This window comes from Triticum dicoccoides, chromosome 6A (genome assembly GCF_002162155.2).
Source record: "Triticum dicoccoides isolate Atlit2015 ecotype Zavitan chromosome 6A, WEW_v2.0, whole genome shotgun sequence".
Classification (NCBI taxonomy): Eukaryota; Viridiplantae; Streptophyta; class Magnoliopsida; order Poales; family Poaceae; genus Triticum; species Triticum dicoccoides.
In genome coordinates, this window is record NC_041390.1 from 469,007,321 (window position 1) to 469,026,860 (window position 19,540).

General features: G+C 44.2%; 1 protein-coding gene across 1 annotated transcript; it reads right to left on the bottom strand.

The window, feature by feature from the left end:
- Positions 1 to 8,031: 8,031 nt before the first annotated feature.
- LOC119317336 (U-box domain-containing protein 33-like) lies at positions 8,032 to 12,615 on the bottom strand. Its single transcript, XM_037591770.1, has 9 exons — positions 12,235 to 12,615; positions 11,636 to 11,757; positions 11,028 to 11,149; positions 10,717 to 10,821; positions 10,158 to 10,593; positions 9,911 to 10,051; positions 9,285 to 9,803; positions 8,433 to 9,203; positions 8,032 to 8,333 (listed from the first exon to the last, which is right to left on the bottom strand). Exons 1-9 carry the CDS (start codon positions 12,503 to 12,505, stop codon positions 8,127 to 8,129), a joined length of 2,694 nt encoding a protein of 897 aa, XP_037447667.1. The 5' UTR covers positions 12,506 to 12,615; the 3' UTR covers positions 8,032 to 8,126.
- Positions 12,616 to 19,540: the final 6,925 nt, after the last annotated feature.

A 19,540-nucleotide genomic window follows, 5' to 3' on the forward strand; every position in this document is an offset into this window, starting at 1 on the left:
ACATCACATATTGATGTAATCCGTTGCAGCTAGCTCCAATCCATCATATGACTATGTTGACACGATTTCTAATGGTCACATCAGCTCGCCAGCTAAAACAATTAATATTGGTAGCTATAGTTGCTCACCCGCAAAAAAAAAAGAAGCTATAGTTGCTCATTCAATTTTTTGATTCTTAATACAATGTTTTAAAAAACTGAATCATATATGGACCCAGTGATGGCCCGGAAAATATTCAACTTATTTGAATCATAGATTTGGGAGATATTGGTAGCTTAGTTCGTTCATCCAGATTTTTTTTTACAAAATTCAATATTTTCTAGAAAATGCAAAAAAAAGAGTAAATCATGCCTTTATCTAGTACTGGGTTGGGATTATTTTTGGCACTTTTTGACCACTAGTTTGGGGAATCTTGTAGCTTTGGTTGGCCGACTAGTGTGGCATACTTTTTGTCACGTGCACACTTATAAGCGGGACCAATCCATTAGGCATTCAAACGATGAATTAGAGCTAGCGGCAACAAATTGCACCAATAAGTGTTGTTTTGTGCAACAAACACGAAGTATTAGTTTAAAAAATTGGCCATGATAGTTGATGGGTTGTGCAATTTCCTCCTTCCAGTGTGCGTTGTTGCAACAGGTAAACCCCACTGGTTGATCCATGCACAACGTTGGACGGCTAGACGACATTGTTCGATCTAAGCGGGATCCCGTGCTACCGTCGACCCACCAAAATCCATTGGTCTCTAGAAAATCTAGCACAACCACAACCTTAATTGGGCCTCTTTGATTCAAAATATTTCCAACAAAATTAAAATAGTTTTAATCCTTAGCATTATATAAATCTTTGATTTAGAAGATTTCCAACCAGTGTATGTTGGATGTCTTCTGCATGTTCTTCGACTGGCAGGGTTTCAATCCATAGCATTATATAAATCATTTGTACTAGATGTCACGGTAAAATTTATATCGACTCCGATCTCATGCGAATAATCTTTTTATTTCCTGTGCATAATAAAACAAGCGCACAATTTGGTACTATCATTTAATGGGCACTAACTAAAGAGCGCTCGCTCCCAGCCTCGCGCCACTTGACGCGCTCTCAGCCGCCGCCACGTGTTCCGCTCTGGGCGCTTCCTTCGTATTTTTTTTCACACACATTTTCGGCCTTTAGATGTTTTTTCCGTTTTTTCACCGGTCTTCCTTAGAATTTGGATCAAAAAATTCGAATAAGATTTTTTCTACACGGAAAAACATGTTTTCTCTTCTTTTTTTTCCGTGAGAGGCATGGTCATGCCTCTTGAAAACGAAAAAAATATGTTTTCTTTTTTTTTTCCGCGAGAGACACGGTTTTGCTTCCACGAACGGCATGGTTTTGCTTCTGCAAGAGGCACAATCGTGCCTCTCGAAAACGAAAAAAAAAACACATTTTCTCTTCTTTTTTCTTTCGCGAGAGGCAAGCGTGAGGCATGATTTTACTTTCGTGAGAAGCCTCGGTCGTGTCTATTGGAAACGGAAAAAATGTGTTATCTCTTTTTTCCTTCTTCCGTGAGAGGCATGGTTTTGCTTTCACTTCTCTTTTTTATTGTTCCACGAGAGGCACGGTTTTGCTTCCGCATGAGGCATGGTTTTGCTTCCGTGAGAGGCCTCGGTCGTGCCTCTTGGAAACAGAAAAAAAATATTTTCTCTTTTTTTTCTTCTTCCACGAGAGGCATGGTTTTGCTTCCGTGAGAGGCATGATTTTGCTTCTGCGAGAGGCACGGCCGTGCCTCTCGGAAACGAAAAAAAGTGTTTTCTCTTTTTTTTCGTGAGAGAAACGGTTTTACTTCCGTGAGAGGCAAGATTTTGCTTCCGCGAGAGGTGTGGATGTGCCTTTCGGAAACAGGAAAAACGTGTTTTTTCTTATTTTCGCAAGAGCACGATTTTGCTTCCGCGAGAGGCATGATTGTGCCTCTCGGAAACGGTTTTCGGAAAGGAAAAAAAGTGCTTTGGGTCCGGCTTTTTTCGTGGGATCTAATTTTGAATATCTCGACGCGAGGAATTTAACTGTGAAAAATGATCGAGATTTGGACGCATGATTTAAGAGATAAATCGTTTTGAATAAATGGATCTATGAAAAAAGGGAAGACTCCTAGGTTGCGACAAGTGGCGCACATGCGAGGTGAAAGTGATCTTTAAAAAAAATACTCCCCAATTAGTGATTTCATCTATTCCCACGCTTTTAAAATCCTTTTTGGTTGGAGGCAAATCACTACAATTTGCCGGCCCATTTAGATTTTTTTTCCTGCAAAAACTCCAAAAACGCACACTCGCGGTGGGTTGGCCGTGACTAGAACCTGCGATCTACCAGTACAAATAAACTAGAGAAACCACCCGTGTCACGTCACCTCGTGTGACTAATTCTCTTTTTCTTTTTCCTTTTCTTAAATTCGTGAACCGTTGGAACCTATGTCTTTTTTTCAAAGCGATGAATTTTATAGGAATTTGTGAAATTTTAAAAATTCGATGGAGTTTTTTGAAAATCGTTGATTTTTTTAAATCAATGAACTTCTTTACGAATTTTTGAACTTTTTTTTGAAAACCGATGATCCTTTTTTCAAATCAATAAACCTTTCTATGAATTTGCGATTTTTTTGAAAATCGATGAACTTTTTTTCGAATTTATGATTTTTTCTTTAAAATCGATGTTTTTTTTGAATTTGTAATTTTTTTCTGGAAATCCATTAACCTTTTTTTCAAATCAATGAACTTTTTTTTGGAATCTGTTAACTTTTTATGAAACTGATGAACTTTTTTTTGAATTTTTGAACTTTCTTGAAAATCGATGGACTTTTTTTCGAAATCGATGAACTTTTTTCGAATGTGTGAACTTGTTTTGAAGCTCGATGTAGTTTTTCAAATTTGTGAACATTTTTTGAAAGTTGATGAATTTCTTTCAAAATCATGAATTTTATACATGAATTTTTTATTTTGTTCACATTTCCCCCCAAGAAAGATCATGTTTTTTCAAAAATGTATGTGCAAGAAATAGCACGGATAGTTCTTAAACATTTCACGCTGTAATCAATCACTAGCTCTTAGTTTTTCTTTTGAGGCTATCACTAGCTCTTAGTAAATGTAAGATAGCACGGTGCTTTGTATCTAAACAGCGCGAGCTCAAATCCTCACAGGAGTAACTGTTTTGGAAGGTTTTTCGCACTACACCGCTACGTGTTCCTGGGCCGGCCCAGTAGGTGCGCCAGTGGGCGCCAGTTCCCTGAAAGTCATGGAAGCAACTAGTTAACGAGTGCTTCTTCGGAAGCCTCGCAACGATCAGCGCCATTTGGCGTGCTCTCAGCCATTCGTCACGTGTCGTGCTTTGGGCGCTTTCTTCGGATTTTACTTTTTTATTTTTCCGCACGTGTTTTCGGCTTTTTAAATGTTTTTTCCCGGGTTTTTTCGATGTTTTGGTTTTTCATCGGTCTTCCTTAGCTTTTCAATAAAAAAACTGAAAAAAAATATTTTGTGCGAAATAATGTGTTTTCTTTTTTTTCTTTTCATGAGAGTCACGGTTTTTGCCTTCACGATTTTGCTTTCGCGAGAGTCACGGCCGTGCATCTAAAAAAACACGTTTTCCTTTTTTTTGTTTCGCGAGAGTCACAGTTTTGCTTCCGCGAGAAGCACGGGTGTGTTTTCGCGAGAGTCACGGCCGTGCCTCTCTGAAATGAAAAAAAAACGCGTTTCCTGTTTTCTTTTCTTTCGCGAGAGTCATGGTTTTGCTTCCGCAAGAGTCACGGGTGTGCTTTCACGAAAGTCACGGCCGTGCCTCCTCGGAAATGAAAAAAATGTGTTTTCTCTCCTTTTTTCCGCGAGAGTCACGATTTTGCTTCCGCGAGAGGCACGGTTGTGATTTCGTGAGAGGCACGGGCGTGCCTCTTTCGGAAAGGGAAAAAACCCGGGCTCCCCGTTCGGTTTTTTCATCCGGTTTTTTCGTAAAAAAAGTTCATCAAAACCTATCAACATGGGATCTGTTTTTGAAGATCTCGACGCGAGGAATTCAACGGTGAAAGCGGTTCAAAATTTGGACGCATGGTTTAAGAGATAAAACGTTTTGAATAAACAGATCTACGAAAAACGAGAAAACTCCCAGGTTGCGACAAGTGGCGCGCTACATGTGCGCCACTTGTCGCAACTAGGGAAATTAAAGTGATATTTGCAATGAGTACTCCTTAATTAGTGATTTCAGAAAGTCCTCGTCTGATTAGAGGGTTCAACTACCCAAGTCCAATCCACAAGCAAACTCACATCTTTAAACTCCGAACTCACATCTTTAAACTCCGAAATCACTAATTGATAAGTACTCATTTCAAAGATCACTTTCACCCTCAGAATGCGACAAGTGACGCACTGCATGCACATGTAATGTGTCACTTGTCGCAACTTGAAAGTTTTCCTTTTTTCTAAAATATTTTATCTCTTAAACCATGCGCCCAAATCTTGAACCATTTTAACCATTGGATTACTCATATTAAGATCTTCAAACTAGATCCCAATTTGATAGATTTTGACGAACTTTTTAAACGAAAAAACCGGACGGAAAAACCAAAACAAGAGCATGTTTTTTTTCTCTTTCCAAAAGAGGCACGGCCGTGCCTCTCAAGAAAGCAAAATTATGCCACTCGTGGAAACAAAACCATGCCTCTCACAGAAGAAGAAAAAAAGAAAACACATTTTCCCCCTTTCCGGAAGTCACATCCGTGCCTTTCACGAAAGTAAAACCATGCATCTTGCGGAATGAAAAAAAAACACATTTTTTTTCCTTTTCGAGAGGCACATCGCGAAAGCAAAACTGTGCCTCTTGCGAAAGTAGAACCGTCCCTCTCGTGGAAGAAAATAAAAAGAAAACGTATTTGTTTTCCGTTGTCGAGAGGCACGGTTGTGCCTCTTGCGGAAAGAAAAAAAAATCCGTGGTTGTGCCTCTCGTGAAAGGAAAAAGAAAAACATTTTTCTTATAAAATTTTTTTCGTCCAAAAGCTAAAAAAGACTGGCGGAAAACCAAACCCCCCAAAAAAATCTAAAAAGCCAAAAAGGCATGCGGAAAATAAAAAAAATCCGAAGAAGACCCCGAAACACGACACGTGCCGGCGACTGAGTGCGCACTTTCAGCCCACCCCTAAGTGATCGTTGGGACGTTGGGAGGCTCCTGAAAGAGCGATCGTTAGTTGCTCTCTTTAAGAGCAACTTCAAAGGGCCGACCCATTTCGTCCGCCTGCGTCCGTTTGGATCGGCGTAGACAAAAATGGCGGCCCAACGCGCCGACCCAAATCCAAATCACGTTTGCGTCGCGTCCGCGCCCCAAATGCGTCGGCGCGGACGCCGAACGGACGCTTCGTGCGCCTTCTCACTATCCGCCGCGTCCCCACATGGCGGCCGTCCAACTACCCGCTACCCACGCGGTCAGCTAAAATTATGACGACGGGCCCACGCGCCAGCGATGGCGCTCGTCCTTTTTTAAGCCGATCGTGCGGCGGGGCCGTCCTCATCCAAACTTGCCGTGCACATCTGCCCACATTTGCTCCCTCGTCGCCGGCATACCCTAGCCACCACAACCACAACGAGATGGGCCTCTTCTCCGGCGCCAACGGCAGCAAGGCCAAGAGCAAATCCCCCGCCACCCCTTTCCTCCCGCCTCCGCCGGCGCCGGCGCCTCACCGGCAGAGGCAGCGCGTGAACGTACCAGTGCACCAGGTGGAGTGGCACTGGCAGCACCGCAAGCCTCTGCCATATCCCGACGTGACGCTGCCGCACGACTGGCATCTGGATCCAGATAGGATCCCAGTGCCGGCGGGACCGCGGGCGGCTTGTGCTCATGCGGAGGAGGTGCGGCGCCGGCGGGCGCTGCTGATGCCGGAGTAGCGCAGCGACCCCGCCTACGCAGCCGACTCGCCCAACTGGGCGAGATGGTTCGCCTTCGAGTATGAGGAGGCGAGGCGACGGGGCGTGCGCGAGGTCGACCGGAGGTCGCCGCCACCGGCGCTCATCGTCCGCGAGGAGGACCAGGCGGCGGAGGACGCCTACTAGGCGGCCCTTGCGGCCGTCTGCCGGAAGAGCGAGGAGGACGAGCGGCGCAGAGCGGAGGCGGAAGAGGAGGCCCGGTACGAGGAGGCAATGGTGCAGGCCCTTGCCCTCTCCGCGGCGGGCGACCGCGTGGTGCCGCCGGTGGCCCCGCCGTCCCCCATCAAGCCGGAGCCGCAGCCGGAGCCTGAGCCCGAGCCCATCGCGCACTTCTCCTGGAGGGGAGTGGTGCGCGAGTGGGTGTCCGTGCCACCGTTTTGGCTGGGGGCGACGCCAGCGTAGGAGCAGGCGTACCTCGAGATGTGGCGCCAGCGCCGGCTGGCAGAGGAGCGCCGTCGCAGCGAGTACGAGGAGATGCTCGAGCGCGACCTCAAGGAAGAGCAGCGCGAGGCCGAGGAGGAGGCGCGCCAGGCCTGATGTGACGGCGGCCCAATCTTTCGATGAGAGTGGAGATAAATATCGATTTGGTGGATTTTGACCTTGACGATCCGGCTATACCGTACTCGACGATACGCCTCGGCAATCGCTAAATCAATCTCCGATGGTTATTAATCTTGTTGTAGACACGATCAACTTGAATAACGAGGTTAGTGTTTCTGCATGCAACCGAAGAATCAGCAAGAACAATAATGAATTGCAATCTGAAATTGCGGATGAAAAATTGAGTATACAAACTAGATGAAAAGTTGGGATTCCATTGTAGATCTAACAAAGCGGTAGTCCTACATGTCTCGTAGATGCAAATTATTGTAGCGATGACTGGACAATACAATAAAATCCGAGTCTAAACCCTAATCTATGATAGCTATTTATTACATGCAGATGTTGCGGCCGAGTCGGTTCGCTGTGTTTCTTGCGATCCGCTGTAGGTCCACGCGTACAGGCCGAAGCCCAAATATTCTACTGCGCATGATTGGTAGTTGATTCCTAACCCAAGTGCTTTGGTCCTGGTGCTTTTGTCTTTGTACACGTAACATCAATTGATGGCTGTGATGGATGGTTCCCTCGATACATGCATGCATGTGACATGGTTGATGGATGGAATGGATTCATTGGACATGCATGCAGTGTAGCTCCATCCGATTTGAATGAACAGTTGGCTTCATCTCTAATCTCTTTTTTGTTCCTAAGTACAAGCAAATCGGAACATGAGTGTAGCATCGTAATTTTGTCAGTCAAATCATATATACGAAAGAGCGATAGTATCTGGCCATTTTATTTGACGCGTGCACGCTCTAGTTATAGGTCCGGATGGAATAATTGGTAGGAGTGGCGGCAGGTGTAACTGCGGCAAAGATGTCCTCATCAAGGCCGCAGCTGCACAGGCGGCCGCACACCCCCCGTCCCGGTACTACCTGCGCCGGCACAATCTGACATGACGACGCTCTGAAACACGCGTTCGCCTGGGCCAGGCCGGCGCCGACGCTCATCGACCTTACAGACCCCGAGGACGACAACGACAACGCCTAGGACAGGGCGCCACCTCGTAGTTTAGGCTGTTTTTATTTTTTTAATGCAAATGTGGACGCGTGGACTCTCGCCGGCCTTCGTGACCGGCTTTAATATTTAATTAATGTTGTTTCTTTTTTTTAAATATGCATACGTTCATTTTTTTGGCGCCGTCAAAATGGATCTCAGGCCAGTGTTGGACGCATGCGCCGACCCAAATACGGAAGCGGGCATCCGTGCCCGTCTGGCCGACCCAAACGGACAAAAACCGGACAAAATCACCGTCCATTTGGGTCGACCCGTTGGAGTTGCTCTAAACTCACGTTCCCTTTCCCTAGCATTGATCCAACCCGCCTGGCTGATCCATACACAGCATCGACCGCTCTCCAGAAAATCTGCATGTCCATGAGCAGTGGCACCACGCCCTCCCGGGCTCCCGCCACCGGTAGCCTTTTGGCGCTCGCCCGTCATGAGCAGTTCTTCTGTAGTAGTGACTCCACGCACGGCACAGGCACGCGATTTTTCCAGATCACTATCGGTAAATCCGTCCCTTCCAAACAATTTTGTTGGATTCAAACTTTTATGTACACCATTTACAGGATTTCGTGCGTGTTCAAGGATTGGTCATCTCCAGTCCTCATGGTACCGCTGATGTTGTAGCTGCCACTCGAGAATCACCGAGCGGAGCCCCCTGTTCGGGGTGAGCTCGCGGTGCGCGAGCTTCAGGTTCGTCATCGGCGACGTGTCGTGCCCGCTGTCCAGCCACCCTCTGATCGCCTCTGCTTCGTACGTGAACCCGTCCGCCGCGATGTGCGGATCACTCATCATCTCCTGTTCACCATCCATGACAGAAGAATAATTTGGCAAGATTCATTTGAACCTTATAATCTTGCTCGCCAAAAATCATGCGCCGTCATGTCATGTACGTACCTGGAAGATCGGGCAGACGAAGTAGGACGGCGTGGAGGCCTCGTCCGGCGAAGCGGCGAACGTCGGCCGCCGGGCGGTCAGCGAGGCGGCCTTCATCAGGGGCTCGACCACGGTCCACACCTCCCGGGCGAGGTCTGGGCGGCGCCTCCTGCTCATCTCGGCGCACCGCAGGCCGAGGTGCGCGAGCTGGTTGGCCTGCACGAACGGCCAGGCCCCCGCGGAGGTGTCGAGGACGGTGTGCAGCTCCCCCTTCTCCACCGCGTCCTCCACCACCTCGGCGATCTTCTGTGGCCGCCTGCCCGTCAGGAGCTGCAGGATGATGATGCCCAGGGAGTAGACGTCGGAGCGCGGCGTCAGCTCGCCGGACGACAGGAACTCCGGGTCCATGTACGCGAAGGTGCCCCTCGGCGTGGTCGTCCGGTACAGCGTGGTGGCGGCGGTGGAGGTGCCGGACTGCGTCAGGAGGCGGCAGATGCCGAAGTCCCCCAGCTTGCTCACCAGGTTGGCGTCCAGGAGGATGTTGGCCGGCTTCAGGTCGCCGTGAACCACCGGGTGCGGCTTGTTCGAGTGCAGGAACGTCAGGGCCGAGCACATCTCGTAGATGATCCTGGTGCGCACCTGCCATGTCAACGGCGGCGTGTCGCCCGCGCACGCGAGCCGGTCCTCGAGGCTGCCGTTCGGGAGGTACTCATAGACCAGGCCGAACGCCTCCCGGCACGACCCGATCAGCGCGACGAGGTTCGGGTGCCTTACTCTGCCGAGGACAGCAACCTGCCATGGCGTTTATCGCTGCAGGATCAGACATGACCGACTCTGTGAACTGACGCCAACGATGATCAACTGAAGGATTACCTCTTGGTTGAACTCTGACTGGCCCTGCAAGCTTTTCGGGTGCAACAGCTTTATAGCCACGGTTGTGCTGCGAAGTGAGCCTTTGTAGACACACCCGAACCCGCCCTCGCCGATCTTGAGCGCTTCGTCAAAGCTCCGAGTTGCCTGCTCGAGCTCAACGGCGGAGAACTCGGTGTTCAATGCTTCAGTCGCCATAGAAATTCTCTGCTCGCTCTTCTGGTGCAACTCTTCAGCCGCGGCATCTCTCTCTTGTTGCAGCTTCTCTTTGTCTGCTTGGAGAGCTTCGAGAAGGCACTTGCTTGTGGCCAGCTTCTCCTCGCCATCTCTAAGAGCAGACTCCATCTCGGTCATGCGCTGCTCCAACACGGCCTTCTGTTCTTCTGCATCATGTAGTTGGTCGTATATCGTGTCACACTGAATTTTCGTTGCTTCGAGCTCCTGCGCCTGTCTCACGAGTGTCTCCTCGATTGTTTTTCTCTGTCTTAGCTCGTGATGATACAACTTCTCCAACTCCTTGGCCTGTAAGATTAGATTGTCTTTAGTTGGTTTCAGTGCAGGCGCTTTACAATCTGAAATTATGCGCCTTAAAAGAACGGACTTATGGGTTAGAACTCAGAACCAGTTACCTTTTGAAGAGCTGAAAGCAGATCAAGTTCGGCTTTTCGGCGCTTGGTTGATTCTTCGAACACCTCTTTCTTCGATTCTTGAGTTTCGCGGAGAGCCTCCTCAAGTCTACTGTACATTTCCGCATCAGCACCTGGATTCTCCTGTATGGCACAAACACTTCAGTTATCTGTTGCATTTCATTAGGTGGAGTTCTTTCTTTGGTGATTAATATTGTGAGACTTCGACAGAACAGTAGGTGATACGTACGAGCTCATGAAAAGGAGATGAAAAGCGGTCATCGTCAGACTCGTGCATTGGATGATGTGTTGCTGATTCGGAGACACTGATTGCATCATCGTTCCTTGATAGATTGTACCAGGAGCTTTGTGATCTCCTCCCAAATTCATCCCAGGAATCCATAGAACTCAATGGTGTTCTTGTTGGCCTGGCATTCGCATTGAGTTCCAAAGGTTCAAATAGCTGAGGTGGCGTACCGCCAGCTCCTCGAGAGTGATGTCGCATCACTTCTGTTCTCGATCTGTTTAGATTCTGCTGTGGACTTCCATTTGAGCTTGGTGCTTCACTCTCTGAGTGGTGGATCGTAATCGATCTCATGTGGCTGGAAATGCTGCTTGCTGATAATGTTGATGCAACTGTCGATGCAGGTGATGGTGGTATCATTGGAATGGTTGTGTTTGCTTCCCTGCAGCATTGAGCCATTGACAGGTAAGGCTAACTAATTTTCATATGTTGCTAAATGCACTCTACTGAGATCCATATAAAGGAAAACTAAGTGCCTATCTTAAGGCTGTTGGCTTAATCATACCTGGTACATATCAGTTCTCCTTTACAAGTAAACCATATCTTACATGGTGAGGCTTCTGCCTCCATTAGTCTGAGTGCTGTCTTGGACTTTGGTCTTTTCATTTTCCTACAATTTTGCCATCAATGTTAGCTTTGGTATCATAAAATGTCAAGGCCTTTTTGTTTCTCATTTCTTACTAGCACCATACACGGACTGGTACTTATCAGGAACAAGCAAGATTTGCGGTGTATCACTTCATTCTAATGATATTCTGGAGATCTTAACTACGAAGATGGCATTAGAAGAGAACTATCAAGGTGTTTGGTCCATACTTTGAGTAATGTTTGTCTCCAGCTGCTCCCATGACAAGTCTGGTGATGCCATGAAGGACAATAAGCTCCTCAAGTCCTTTAGCAACATCATCTTTCTCAATTATTATCTTCTCACAGTTGACCTGTGAAAGCAAAATGGTACAAGCAGATTCTCATACTGACCTGTGAAAGCAAAATGGTAAAAACAAAATTGCAATCGGGATACACATATGTTTCTTGAGTTATCCTATTTGTTAGTTTATATATACTGGATTACTTAGAGGCAACATATCATGCACAACTCATCCTTAGGGTACACTCATGTAACCTAGTCAGCTGAGGCACCAAATCAACATGAAAATAAATCTAAAATGAACTCAACACGCACTTACCAATTTACTCTACCCACGTATACAAGCAAAATCAAAATCCATTATGTGATAAAAGGTTCCAAGAAAGAGATTTTTTTTCTGACGCACTTTGAAGCTAATTTTCGAATTTATTTTGCCACCACACCCCATTGGTTGCACCTAAACAAAAAGCCCAGAAAAGTTTCATGCCGATGATATCTTCCTTGATTATAGTTATTTTGTCCGTGAGAGAGACGTGGCAGATGTAGGGAAGGAAACCTTGAGTATTGTGCATATCACAACATATTCTTCTAGCCTTTCCAATGCCTTTTCTAGCTCCTGCTTTCTGTAGTCCTTGACCTGTTCCGGATCCAGCCTGGTATAGTGCATTTTTGCTCCCACTGGAAGAACAGAAAGACGAGGGGTTCAAAATGTGACAAGGACAAATCCTGTAAAGTCTACTGTGAGCTCCCAAGCAAAATGACCACATAAAGGTAGGACGCAAATTTTCAGTTAAATGGCTTGAGAATATTTATGCCTGATGCCACCCTGTGAATCTAAAACAAATAAATTGTGCATGTTGGTTCCGATATACTGCAGCAAATTTATGCTAGATTGACACCAAATGGTGATGCTTTTCCTAAGAAAGCGAACTGTGTTGCCGGTTTCAAGGCCTGTTGGATGTGTACATAGTCAATGTCTAACCATTGGCTCGGCTTGCTGTTGGCCGAAGCAAAATAGAAAATACCAACAAACAAAATCCATGGCTAAAATGGCATCGGCATCCCCATCCGATTTCGCGGACACCTTCTTCCTCAGAGATAATCCATGGCCAAAACCACCCAAAAATGAAATAAAATAAAATAAGGAAGGCTTACTCATGGGGATCATCTGCGCGGGGCGGTGGACGTGGGCCACCACGACCTGCGCGCCGTCCTTGGCCAGGTTCTGCAGCGCCCACTGCAGGGCGCTCTTCCCGTGCTTGACCTCTCCGGGGACGGCCACGAACACCCTGTCCGCGGCGGCCCGCCCCGCCTCCGCTTCCGCCTCCACAATCTCGCCGCCGAGGTCCGCGAGGCTGCTCACCGACGTCCTGAAGCTGTACCGCGACCCGCTCCCCGACGTGTCCCACCGCCTGTGCGCCTCCATCGCCGCGACTCGGACGGCGCCAGTAATGAATGAATGCCGCGGCCGGCTGCCTATAAACGTATTGCGTGAGCGCGTTGCGGGCTCAGAGGAACTGGCCGGGGATGACGGGGGAAAATTCGGGGGAACTGGCTGCGCCGTGCCGAGTTGGTGTTTATCAATGCTTCACGACTTCGGGTCAACCGTCTCCGGGTCCGTGACAGGGAGTTCCGAATTTGTTAACGGATTCTAAAACCGGCAGAATATTATTAGGTGATGCAATGACTCAAGTGCTCCCATGCTCCAAATTTGAAAAAAAAATCAGATTTTTTTTTGTGAATGTCCACAACACAAATGTCTACACCTCCTAAAAAAATCGAGATCCAAATTCAAAATACGCATTGAGAAACAAAAAGGAAAAATCCAACATGATTCAAATGCACCATATGGAACAGTTAGCTACAAAAAGTAAATGTAGTTCATCCAGTACAACAATTCAAATAGAAATATGCGTGTTGTTCATCCAAAAGCCCATCAGCACAATCACTCGGGCCGAACCTCGATTGGGCCAATATCTCACCACGAGTGAGTTGCCAATATCTCATATCTCATCGTCGTGGCAACCATCATGCTTGGAATTTTTTTGGAATTGTTTGGATTGCTTATCACATGTGTCACGTGGTAGCCATCGTACTTGGATCCATGAACATGATGGCACGCTCTACGTTTTTTCCCCTTTTGCAAGCCTCTTCTCTTCAGTGCAGTCCTACGCTCCTTTCCTTGCACCCACAATCTTGTATGCCTATCGTTAGGTCGATCGCTTTGCAACATGTCTAAGTCGAGTGACGTCAATATTTTTTTCCTTTTTCATATTATGTTTCCTTTTTATTTTTCTTTCTCAAATTTTTCGTCCCTTTTTCTCTTGATTTATGTTTTCTAATACATGAATGTATTTGTACTAATTTTTTGATCATGGATTAAATTAAATAAAATAAGTTAATGTATTTGTGCATGTTTGGAGGGCATGCAACTAGGGTTGCCTGATGTCGGTGGACATGCACTTGTGCACATTTGTTCGATGCACAACTGCGGTTGTTGTGCGTCGATGTGCTGGCTTGCAACTGTAGTTGTGTGATGGTGTGCAGGCGTGCAACTATAGTGGGGTGCAACCAGTGACATGCAACAGTATTTGCTTGTGAACCGCTGGCATGCAACTGTAGTTCCGTAGCTGACGAGTGTGCAACTGTAATGGCGCACTGCATGAAAAAAGGACAAAATAAAAATCACAAAATCAATTAAATAGATACAAAATAACGGATGTAAAATAGATAGAAGGAAACAAAAGACCCACATAGATTTTTCGCGCAAACCTTGCAGATATAGCCTCGACTGAGGCTTAACTAAGTTGAAATTAGAATGAAATTTAGCCGATAAAATAGACCCTTCTTATTGAAGAAATTTCTTTGTCGGGTAAGTTCTGACCAACATGAAAGGTGTAATGATCTGGGCACTTAAGAAGAGAATTGCGTATTAAAGTAAGGCTTCCTTCTTGGCGTTACAAAGAACTGATATAGGGGTGGTCGTTTCTTAGTTCATTCCTTGGTAGAACAAGGCATCTAGCGGTGGGTTCGACTCCCACAGTATTGTACATTTCCAATCAGATTGATACTTTGTTTGACTCAGAGTTCTTACTGTCCATTATAAATTATGTGGCTGTGCAAACCCACTCCTTCATCAAGAAAGGATATTGGCTGAGACGCAAATTGAATTGGCTAAGAGCAGCCTAGGCATGAGAGTGGAAGCAAGTATGACTTCACATACCACTGTGAGCATCTCTGAAACGCTGAGCTAACATATTTTGAGATTACGAAGTTGCCATAAGCGTCTCATTATCAACACAAACATCATCTTCCACGAAACAAAAATCGCCGAAAAGTATGAAATAAATCCAGAAAAATATGAACACCGGCGCCAAAACTAGGAGTTAAATCTTGGCAGGCTTATTTCACCACAAAGAATCCAACCGTACAAGCTACTACGATCAATTCCCAGTCATTTTTTAGAAGATGAAGTTGCAGACCTAAATGTCACATGAAAATTGATTGCTTGGTTGCATGTTGCCCTTTTGTTTGATACTTGGCAAAGAACTGCAAGCTAATGCTTCGTGTCAGATTTTTACAATGGTGCCTACATCTAAGATGGGAACATCAAACAACAAGTAGTTTTAATTACTAGGATAACATTTGAAAATAATGAGTATTATTTAAGTATGACATTAGTTAGGTTGGTAATAGCACATATGTTACTAGTCTATGTTACTAACATCCATAATGAGTAGCAACATATATGTGGTATCATGCAATCCATCATTTGTTTAAATGTATCTCATTTTGACTCGGGTGCGTTATGTTATGGTAAAATATTATGTTACCACAATCATCTCTCTACTCTTTAACTACTTGTCACATAAGCAAATTTTTCATGGGGTGTATTATGTTACTAGCTAACTTACTCCCACCATGACCAGCCTTATGGCAACATTTGGTACCTATGGTTCCCTAGAGCTCTCAACCCCGCTATTGACTGAAAGACATCCTACTTCGAGTAGTTCAATGGTACTTTTTTTGCTTCTTTTATTCTTATCAATATATTCTCCTCTGTATTCGCGCAAAAAATATATTTCCCCTCTAAGAGAGCCCATGATATCTCTTATGTTTGGCCTAATCATGTCTCGCGCCAACGCGAGAGGTAACATGTAGTGTCATATAACACTAAGCTGGATAATTCTTGACTTGGCAAAGTGCATGCAGGCTATTAAAAAGGTTTGGAAATAAAGATAAATTATAGGAGATATATGAAAAAAGGTAGGAATTTATCAGGCTCATGGATAGATGGGCTTGAGTGCTGGCAACAACTCATCTCATATTGGGCTAAAGCCTTTTTTTCGTAGCCCTGAACCACCACACAAACCAATTAATTTTTTGTTATAACAAGAATGATGGCCACTAAACCCATCATTTTTTAAATTTGTCACATATAATTTTCAAAAGGTTTTTAGTAAAAAAGGGGTTTAAGGTAAGGTTGAATAAAACATTATTACATGTGACATTGTGATGCAAGTTCCTACTAATAATAAGAGGAGCTTTGGTGCTTACAAATTGTATGATGAAATGGGTTTGTGGCTATGTTGTGACCATAATTAAGTACTCCCTCCCAAAATGTAAGACCGTTTTGACACATTGCATGTGCATGATCACTAGTTGGGTTATTATGGATTGTGATGAAAATTGCACCAGCATCCTCCACTAGATTAAGAACATGAGCAATCAGGTGTCGATTATCACTACACCCACCACTAGGTTCTCCACAATCCAAAAAATCACGTTTCATGCATGTAGTTGACACATTACCCATGGAAAAGTATGACATAAGCAAAAAAGTATTCAGTTTTGCGTCTTGTAGTTAAGTCACCTTTGGAATCGTTGGGATACAGTTCTAACCAGTATTGAACCACACGTTGTGTAGTTTTGCGTTAGCCCCACACGACCATTCAAACTTGGTGTAATAGTCAAATCTTCCATATAAGCTTCACATTTGAACAATTGCTATTTCAGCTAAAACTCTTCGAGTTTGTGTCACTTGTATTTGCAATCATGTTCATGTACATCCTTCCCTCCATGTAGATCCTTTTTGAATGCCTTGCATTGGGTAGGTACCTAGGAATATACCTAAAGGATCGTTGCAACTATCCAGAATGATATATGATGTTCTTGTCAGCGAACCTGATACTACACATTCCGTAGTAGAGGGCATATGCCCCCTCTATTTTTTCACATTATGTTATATTTTCCCATCTAACTACATACAAGTATACATAGAATGAATGTAGCCAAAACATTGCAAATTCAGTGTTGTTCAATTGACTCTACTTTCCCTTTTACCATGGGTCACATTGAGTCCTCAACAATTTTTTTGTTTGTGCAAATAAAAAGAGGCCAATCATGTGGCAAATTTCCTCAGTATAGCAAGGACCCAAAAACATAAATGTGAGATTCAATTATACCTTCTTGTGAACGTCTCAGTAGTGCACTAAAACGTAAAATTTATTATTTTCAACACTAGCACCCTAGTCCCCCTGATAACCTCTTTTAAACACTATGTGCCATGTCGTGCAAGTAGTTCATTAGCATTTTCATAATGTAATCAAGTTTAACAAAAAATATGTTGATTATAATAGTTAGTTGTACTTTATACCCGAGTTAATATAGGTTCATACTTGCAGTAGGGCGGTAGCCTTTTGTTTCTTGTCAAGCTTAAATGAAGTCGCACACTGGATTCTTGCTGGGATCACGACCCCTTTTGACCTGGGACAGTTTGTCCTTGCCTTGATGTGTTGGGTTGTGTCAAACTACCAATCTTGGATCTTGTTGTCCTTTTTGGTTCTTCCTTTTGTGCGCTTCACACTGCCTATTATTTTACCTCAGATAGTTTTTATGCTATCTGAGCCCATTCTGTTACTAGCGGTTTACCCTTCTAAATGAAATTTAGCACCTCTCCTGCTAATTAAAAAACATATTGTGATCTTCTTAGTGAACCCAGGAGTGCACATCTCATAGTAGAGGGCGTATGCCCTCCCCCCCAAATAATTTATATTTTCTAATATAATTACACACAATTATACATGGAATGAATACAATCAAAACTTTTAAACTTGGGTGTTGTCCAATTGAATCTACCTACCACTTTACCATGGGTCGCTTTGAGTTATGAAAAATCCTTCAAAGTTTCTACAAAATTATGTTTATGCAAAATAAGGGCCAAACATAGACAATTTTCTTATTATAGCAAGGATGCAAGAACAATAAAACTTGAGATTCAATTATACCTTTTTGTGAACATGCCGGGAGTGCAATGAAACACAAAACTTGTCTTTTTCGACGTAGAACCCTTAGTTTCTTTGAGAATTTTATCCACACAGTTTGTGGCATTTTGTGTAAGTCATCATTATAATTTCCATAACGTAATCAAACTGAGTAACAAATGTGTTGAATATAATAATTAATTGTAGTTTATACCTTAGTTGTTGTATGTTCCTACTTGCCTTAGATTAGTAGGCTTCTGTTTAATCACTCTACGAGTCAAATATTTATGTAGAATGGGAGATCATGAAAGACAAATCATAGATAAATTTTAAGAATTACAAGAAAGAATGTCTTACTAGTTTGATGTCAATCCCATGACTCGCGTTCTCAGGATCGACGAGCAATATGAAGTCTTTCGTTGAGCATGATAATAGGAAAACACTTTGAAATCTCCAATTAGAAATGCGTAAAACTTTGAAACTAAAAGGATAAAAAAATCATTAGTACAACAATGCCTTATCACGCAACCTTCCAGTGATGATTGAAGTAGGGAACAAGTAGCCAACTTCTCTAACATCATCGCACATTTGATTATTTGACTCAGGATACAAAAGATTTTGAGATATCAAGAAACATGTAAGCATTTTAAAATTGTCAAGTCCTTTTGGCCAACAATCTAGGAGGTTGGAATATTCTTACAAATTCCAGGTCTGGTTTAGGCTCAATAAACGGCTCAAGGCATTGTAACTATTGGTTTGTGGTACTGATCAGGCCTGCGGTCCAGGTTATGAACATTCCATCATCACCATTATGATCCTTAGTTGCGAGATTTGTCTCTACTAATCATTAATAGTGATGATTTCATTGTCAAAAATGGAAGCATCATTTGGGGTGAAAAAACATCATTGTTGTGGTGATTAAATTTGTCATCACAAAACCCCAACCACTTGTGTAGCACAAAAGGTACCTTGTATGCACAACGCTCACTATTTACTCATTCATATTGTCCTAGTGGAGGGTGGACTACATAGGAAACAAAACATTGGAGCAACTCTAGTAGAGTTGTTATATCAGACCGATCGACATACACTGGTACGCGTTGGTGCTATACAAACAGTTTTTAACCCCTTTCTGCGACGACATTTGGAACCGTCGCCAAATGAGTGTGGGCGATAGGGGGGTCCTTCCCTCACGACCCAGAAATCGTCAGGGATAGGCCCTCCTAGGACACAGGCTGGGGCCGTGTGCGATCGGGCGAGGCATCGAAACCCAATCATTTCTGTAGGTATGTACATCCCACACGGTGAATCCTAGAAAAACATTTCCGTAGGTATGTACATCCCACATGGTGAATCCAAGGAATACGTTTCCGTTCTTATGTACATCCCACATAGTCAATCCATGGAAAATGTTTCTGTTCGTATGTATATGGCACACAGTCAATTCAAGGAATACGTTTCCGTTCTTATGCACATCCCACATAGTCAATCTAGGGAAAACGTTTCCGTTCATATGTACATCCCACATAGTTTTATGTGTAGGCTCATGTGTGAAAGGTGTAACTATCACACACGCTCTGTCTTGGTTAACTGTTTGCTTTTATCAATTACATCACACATGATTTGATGAAGAAAACTGTGTGGCATTGGGCTATCCATCACAAGCACTTTTACTCTTAGAACCGTTTGCAAAGTTCCATCACACATTTAGCAGGTTTATTAGTTTACAATTAATAATTCCAATATTACGCAAATTCATATTTCATATCGAACAACTGTTTGCCAATTTCATATCATGCACATAAATATATTATAACATCACAGTACGATAGCTACATGAAAACAACACATTAGAACATATAGCTAGTTCAACTTCATAAGAACAATATATTCAATTCCCTAATCGAGACCATCCATGCTTGTCTTATCCACCTCTGCTTTCAGTTCAGTAAGAACCTGTTTTGCACTGGCCAACTAGGAAAGTACCTCATCCTTCGCCAACACCATCTTAGCAAAGTCTGATTTTAAAAAATCTAAGCTCATTCTTCACCTTCCTCTTTTTATCCCGCATCTTCAAATATTCTTCAGCATTGACAACACTTTCTCTAAGCCTACGTCTGTTCTCTTCCTCATACATGCTCCACAGCTTCGCTAGGCACATCTTCAAAGACCGTGGCCACTCTTGATCAACCCACTCC